The sequence below is a fragment of the Trichoderma aggressivum genome (assembly GCF_033847375.1).
Source record: "Trichoderma aggressivum f. europaeum strain CBS 100526 chromosome Unknown scaffold_049, whole genome shotgun sequence".
Taxonomy (NCBI): domain Eukaryota; kingdom Fungi; phylum Ascomycota; class Sordariomycetes; order Hypocreales; family Hypocreaceae; genus Trichoderma; species Trichoderma aggressivum.
In genome coordinates, this window is record NW_026946415.1 from 95,571 (window position 1) to 102,812 (window position 7,242).

Genomic DNA, 7,242 nt, shown 5'->3' on the forward strand with positions numbered 1-7,242 from the left:
GTGCCGTTGAGCTACCATGTGTCTCACACCATGGGTTGCAATATACAACTACAACGTATAAACCATTTGTCCAATAAGACATGTCTGGGTTACATTCGGCGAGCCAGTTATGGCAAAGCGCCCGCGGTCCCACCACAGTGGCGGTCATGCTGAGTGTGCATTGCATGATGGCAAATTGGCCCATCGTGGGGAGTCGGAGGTGGGTTTACGTTGTTGCATGTCATTCATACGCTGACTGTGCTCCTTCATAGCAGGTGTATGAATAGGCCGTACACGATGCTATTCATTGATAATGGGAGTATGCGCTTGGCCAGCATCATTGGCCGCTGCTGTTGTCAAGTAAGCTGGAGATCAAGCACAGAGAGCTACAATGGTATCCCCGGCTGAAACCACCCCCACTTGCCAGGGCTGGAATAGCAGCTTTATTTTTACCAACGAAGAACGCATGGTGGTGGAAAGAGGACCATTCAGTGTAAAGTCGGTTGTACTCGATGGTGCTTTTGATTATGCGGCCATTACAGTGTTCTGTGACTTGAATAGTATTCCACCGGATTTGCTTTTCAAGGTTGTATGGAGCATCATCGTTGGGTTTTATGCAGGCACCAACGATGTGTGCTTCCAGGTAGAGCTTTTAACGGCGAGAACTGCATTACGGTGCCGGTTAGATGCAGCCAAGTCGATCAAGAGCCTTGCAGAGTCTTTAGAGGAAGTGGTACATGATGAAGCTTCTGCAGCACCGTCAGACAAGACTTTATCAAACGGCATCTTTGACACAAGTCTGCGAATATCAAGACAAGATGGACCCTCTCAGACAAGCAGTATCAAACCAGAGGCAGCAACCTCAAATGTGAATGAGTGACTGCCCTTCTTGGAGTGTGGCAATAGCTAATCTTGTATAGAGTACTCAAGGCATTCTACTTTCCGCACACGTAGACGTCAATAAAGCGACCTTTGCTGTCGACTACCCAGAAACGATCTGGACAGAGCAGCAGGCAACAAGAACAATCAAATTATTTTCACACATACTTGCAGAGATTCTGGCGAATTCAACATTGCCGCTCAAAGACCTCGGCTTGCTGCCCCCCGACGACTTGGTCGAAATCAACTGTTGGAACGCCAATCAACTGGAGCACTCCCAGGTTTCCATTCATCAAGCGGTGGCGGACCAGACTGCCATATCACCAGACAGTCAGGCAATATACGGCTGGGACGGAAGCCTTACATACCGCGAACTCGACACACTATCTTCGCGGCTGGCATGGAAACTGCGCAAGCTCGGCGTGGAACCGGCATCGACCGTAACGTTCCTGTTCCCCAAATCAAAGTGGACAATCGTCGCTCTGTTGGCAATTCTCAAGGCAGGCGGGGTGGCTGTGGCTTTCAGTTCGGAATATCCCGTCGAGAGGATGAGGCACATTGCTGAAATGTCCAATGCAAAGTTGCTTCTTGTCGGCAAGGGCTTGGAGGACGTGTTTGAGCTCCCCGGAGTAACCAAGTTCACTGTCGACGACCAGTCTCTTCTCTCGCTGAAGGACACCGCAGACGAAGCAGCCCACTGTTCCTTGCCGGAAATGAAACCCAGTGACGCAGCTTACATTCAATTCACCTCGGGAAGCACCGGCCAGCCAAAGGGTATTGTAATTGAACACGGCAGTTTCTTGGCGAATGCCCTGGCTCATCTGGGCCCCATTCAGCTCAACAACAACTCGCGGACGCTGGAATTTGCAGCACACACCTTTGATGCGTTTCTCACAGAAGTTCTGATGACACTGCTGGCCGGCGGTTGTATTTGCATCCCTTCGGAGGAGGCCCGTGTGAACGACTTGACCAGTGTGATCAACGAGCTCAGTGTCAATTGGATTGGAATGACGCCTACTCTCGCAAGGGTGCTGAGCCCTGCAGATGTTCCTGGCCTAAAGACTGTATGCCTATGGGGCGAAATGGCACCTCGTGAACTAATCGCGACATGGGCCGATTCGGTCGAGCTGATCAACTGCTACGGCCCTTCAGAGAACTCGGTTGGCGCTACGATACATTCATTTTCGTCTGGTAGTCGAAACCCCTCATGCATCGGAAGAGCTGTAAAAAATGCCAACGCGTGGATTGTGCGGGTGGACAACAGAAACAAACTGGCGCCAATAGGGGCAGTTGGTGAACTTGTGCTTCAAGGACCAACTGTTGCGAGGGGATATCTTTCAGACCCTTCACGAACCAATGACAAATTCGTGACAAGCGTGCCCTGGCTAGATTCCAAGGACTCCTCTCCAAGTCAGCGGGGCTATTTCACTGGTGATCTGGTGAGATACACGTCTGATGGACAAATGGAATTCTGTGGACGTCGCGACACAGCAGTCAAGATCCGCGGACAACGCGTGGAGCTGGGAGAAATTGAGCATCACATCATCCACAGTGATCAAGGATACGCAGCATCATCCGTCATGGTTATTGGCACACCTCACATGTCAACGGAAACACTCGTGGCCTTCATTAGTGAGACGGGGGCAAATTCGGAACCGGCAAGCAAACCTGGCTCTATTCTCCAGAGCAGCTCGTCACAAGTACGCAGCCGAGCCGCTCTTCTCGAAAGCCATCTCTCCAATGTTCTGACTCGTGCGGCAGTTCCCATGCTATACTTGCCGCTGCATTGGATACCTTCGCTCCCTTCTGGGAAAGTAGATCGCCAGAGGCTGTTGGCTCTGGTTGCAAGCTTGACGGATACTGAACTGGCGGAATATTCAGCTCATTCAAACTCAATCAAGGAGGCACCCCGTGGAGAGATGGAAAGCCTCTTTGCTCAACTATGGAACGAGATCCTGGGTGTTGATGCCCACGTTGTTAGTCGCAACGACAACTTCTTCTACCTGGGCGGCAACTCCATCCTCGCTATGCGGTTGACGGTTGCGGCTCGCAAGAGGAACATTTCCATTTCGGTGGATCAAGTGCTGAAGAATCCCCGCCTAGCAGATATTGCGTCTCTCGCTTCGAGTATCAAGTTGGACAGCCCAGAGACATCAGGGTCTGGCTACCTCCCGCTTTCAACCTTGTCCAAAGTCCTTGCAGAAGACTTTGTCAATGATGTAGTAGCGTCGAAACTTTCTGTTTCAGCCACTGACATTGAGGATGTCGGGCTGGCGACTGACTACCAGATTGAAAATTTGGCATGGTCTTCGCTGAAAAAGCGAGGAGGCACAAACTATGTCACGTTGGATTTCTCCGACAGCCTTGATCCGCAAAGGCTACACCAAGCATGCGAGCGGCTTGTAGCTCATCATGCCATTCTCCGCACTGTATATCTGGTTCACAGGCGACGCGTCTATCAGGTAGCCCTCAAGCAGTTGCCTTTCGATATCATCCACAGCAACGCTCAGGATGTAGTGGAGGCGACATCTACCATCATGGATGCTGATCTACGCCAGCCACTAGACATAGGCAAAGCTCTGATTAAATTTTGGTTCATCATTGTTGATGGCAATGTCAAACGACTTGTACTACGTGCTTCGCATTTACAATACGACGGCGTGGCACTGATCAGGTGGTGCAAGGAGCTCAACTTGGCCTACGCTGCACAGGAGCTGGGACCGACTCCGTCCTTTGCCGAATATTCTTATTATGCCGCAAACCACGACCCCGAGGGAGCTCGCAACTTTTGGACAAGGCTGCTTGCCGGGTCGTCAATGACAAGAGTCTTTAACCACAAAGAGATTCCTTGGAAGAACGTTCTCGACGGACAGGTTGACGGCATGATTGACTCCAGCCTCCTTCAATGTAGCCCTGATATAACCGTCGGTACTGTCATCAAGGCTGCCTGGGCTCTTGTATTAGCCGAGATGGCGAGAACAAGCGACGTCGTCTTCGGTTCAGTCGTTTGGGGTCGCAATGCAGCTTTCCCTGGTGTTGAAGACGTCAGCGGTGCCTGCATCGACAACATTCCTGTGCGAGTGCGGATAACCAAGGACATGTCTCGACTGTCCCTGCTGCAGCAGGTTCAAGAGCAGTATTTCGAGGCCATCAACTTTGAATCATTCCAGTTCAAGCGGATAGTCCAAGAGTGCACAGACTGGAAGCCTTGGGAACGTCTCAGTACGCTAGTCGAATACGAAAACTTGGGTCAAGACACGTCGCGATTCCCCATTGATGGCAACAAGCATTTTACGGTGGATGAAATTCGGCCTCCAGCCGACCGCCATGATATCACCATCTATAGTATGCCCCTAGAGGATAAGACCTTTATTGCTCTAGACTTTTGCAAGGCAATCGTTGACGAGTCCCTGGCGCAAGTCATGTTCGATCGCTTACTAGCCCAGATAAAAGAGTTCAAGCAAGATATCAATGGCATTGTGGAACTGAAGAGTTCCGTTGCTCCTATACCGATCTCTCAAGGAGTCTCGGATAGCGTAGACAACTTGGAGAGCTGCAGGACAAACGGTGCAGGGGACGCCAACAGCAGGATTGGCACAAGCACAGAGCTCAGATGGCTCAGACGAATAGTTGAGAATGCATGGACTTCTATCTTGTCAAGTCGGGAGGAGCAACTGTCTCAATACTGGGCAACGAAGAAGCCATTCTTTGAAGTCTGGGGGAACCTCATTGCAGCCACTGGCCTGAGTAAGTGGTATACAGCCGAGGGGTTCAATATCAGCATGGAAGATGTATTGGAGAATCCAGACATGGCAAGTCAGGTGGAACTGCTGCGTTTAGCCGGGAATGGGTATGGCGTTTAGTGCGCATTTACAAGGATGCTTGGAAATGGTGAATGGCCTCACTTACATGTAGTGTTTTTGATGGGAATCGTAGGCCAATGAATCTGATTTTGCAGCGAACTCACCGGCTGTAACCTAGAGCTCGCGTGATTTTGAATGTTAGTATGTAGCTTTGCATTTAGTTCAAGTCACTACCGTTCAACTTTCGTCGCTGTGGTGTGTAACGAGGCCCCGAAAAGTATGGCATGAACCTGGAATGGGTTTTAGGGGTCGATTGATCTAGTTAAAGATGCCGCCGTCTAATAATCTATTACTCCCATCTTCTTACAGTAGCCCTTGAAAGTCATTCCGAGGTCCCCCCATCACAAGTTGGCTCTATTGATAAACTGTATCCGGCCCTCTGTGGATGGGCCAATTACGGGCAGTTTCGTGATGGGATGCCATCTTCGAATAACCGCCTTCTTCGCTCTCTGAATACCCTCCGTATTGCTGTCGACTATGCCACCATCGTTTTGCTGCGACGGCGCGGCGTCAAAGATCTGTAACAAAAGGCTTGTGTCCGTCATTGCCCCTTCAGCGTCAACCAAGGTCTCGGTATCCCGAAAGCAGGAATAGCCGTCGAACCCCGAGGCTATGAAGTCTATCATGGCGACGGTATACATTCTATCCGACGCCAGAGCCTGCGAGGAACCGTCTCGGGGCAGATACGTAATGGCGCTGACTCGCTGCCCTTCCCGGCAGCTCCAATCTGCCATCACCTTCAGCCCCGATACCTGTAAGAAGCGTCCGTCCATATGAGCATCCGAGACGGAATTCTCAAAGGCCTCTGTGAGAACGCGGCCACTAATACGTTTGACGACAAAGGCATTGTCAAAGGGGCTGATATCGACAACATCACGGATGCGCAAGGGAGTATTTTGCTGCGCCTGGATGATCCTATCGCAGCGAATCGCGCCACTATTGACAACGGCAATGTCGGTGTTGTAAAACTCACGCACCGCATCTGCAAGCATGTTGCCGAGGTTTGCTTCCTGGCTGCGCACGACCTGCGATCTGCCTTCGAGAGGAACATCCGTCATAAGGAGGGGCCTCTGAACCATCTTTTCAATCTTACTGTGTATGTCTGAGATGATTTTCAGGACTCTAGGGCACTCCGGAATCTTGTTGTAGTTTGACATCCGCTTCAGATTCTCAACTTGCCGCACTAAGAAACCAGTTGGTGAGCTACAGACTCTTCTCGGTAGTAGATGTGCACAGTCCTCACGTTTGACTCCCTGTATTGATACACTGTCATCATTGTGCCTCGCAACTCTGAGGCGTACTACGGACAGACCGCGCCAGTCGGTGCCGCTCTTTACGATTCGCACATCGCCTTCGTAGTCTGTAACCGCTGATTCACTAGGAGGGACGCCTTGCTGAGTGATATTCGCATCGATATCGTCATCTCCCGGTGCCCTTCGAACGACATTGTGATCATGTCCACCCAGTAGAAGATCGACTTTCTCGTCCCGGTCAGCCGTAGCCTGCGATACGGCGATATCCTCGGCGAGGCGCATGTGCGTCAGTGCAATGACGAGGTCGCAACGCTCCTTTTGGCGGAGATGTCGTGCTGTACATTTGGAAACCGTCACGGGATCAAGGATGTCACAGCTTGGCAAGTGCTGGCAATTGGATGGCCAGTCGCTGAAAACGAATGAATGTTGATAAGCCCAAGCGATCACGTACACACCCAAGGTAGAGGTATTTCAATATTACGTACGTGCCAGCAAGGCCAAAGAAGCCTATTCTATATCCCGCGACATTCTGGATGACATATTCCTTAGCTTGGGCCAAGAGAGAATCATTACCGCTGCTCCGGGGATTGCGGACCGCGTTGGCGAGAGTCCACGGGAAGATGGTTTGTTTAGACAGTTGGACGAGGCGGTCATCGCCAAAGTCAAAATCATGATTACCATAGCAGGCAACATCTATGTTCAACGAGTTAAGGAGCGCCGGCATATGCTCTCCACGAAGAACCGATGCTTCAAGGGAAGGCGAAAACGCATCGCCGCTGAAGATTCTAAGCAGATGCTCCGGCACGGCGGCCTCGCCGGTCACATGGCGGGGATCAGTGAACACGGAGGCGAAACGTGCAACTAGGGTGGCATCTGAGATGTGGTACTACATAGTATAGGTTCAGTCATCTAATTTCACAAGTCTTTGCTGGTATGCCGAGTGCTGGGACATACCACATCGTTGAAATGTAGGATGGTGAGGTCCTCAGTTGCAACCATGGTTGAGGAAAAGATGTGTGGGGGCGACAGATATCAGCGTTACTCTGTGCCGTCTCCTCTGGACCTTGGTCTCTCTCCTCTGAGCGGTATTCGATGCCTTTCCACAATCAACGTCAATTGATGTTTTGAGCTCTCAGTTTCCGTTTGAAATGACGCTATACGAAATCTCGTAAATCTCCATCCACAGCTCGGCCAGCCAAAAGGGGAATAATTACCGGTAGGCTAAGAGATGGCACATTCTCCACATGATACCGACGGAAAACCCCAAC

The 7,242-nt window shown here is 51.0% G+C and overlaps 2 protein-coding genes across 2 annotated transcripts; one reads left to right on the forward strand and one right to left on the reverse strand.

Annotated features, from left to right (window-relative positions):
* Positions 1 to 370: 370 nt before the first annotated feature.
* Positions 371 to 4,721, forward strand: Triagg1_9127 (uncharacterized protein; the record flags this gene model as incomplete). Its single annotated transcript, XM_062904051.1, has 2 exons — positions 371 to 847; positions 900 to 4,721. 2 exons carry the CDS (start codon positions 371 to 373, stop codon positions 4,719 to 4,721), a joined length of 4,299 nt encoding a protein of 1,432 aa, XP_062751900.1.
* Positions 4,722 to 5,062: 341 nt separating this feature from the next.
* On the reverse strand, positions 5,063 to 6,973 carry Triagg1_9128 (uncharacterized protein; the record flags this gene model as incomplete). The annotated part of the gene is made up of 4 exons (XM_062904052.1): positions 5,063 to 5,904; positions 6,034 to 6,383; positions 6,430 to 6,860; positions 6,929 to 6,973. The coding sequence occupies 4 exons, from the start codon at positions 6,971 to 6,973 to the stop codon at positions 5,063 to 5,065; spliced, it is 1,668 nt and encodes a 555-aa protein (XP_062751901.1).
* Positions 6,974 to 7,242: the final 269 nt, after the last annotated feature.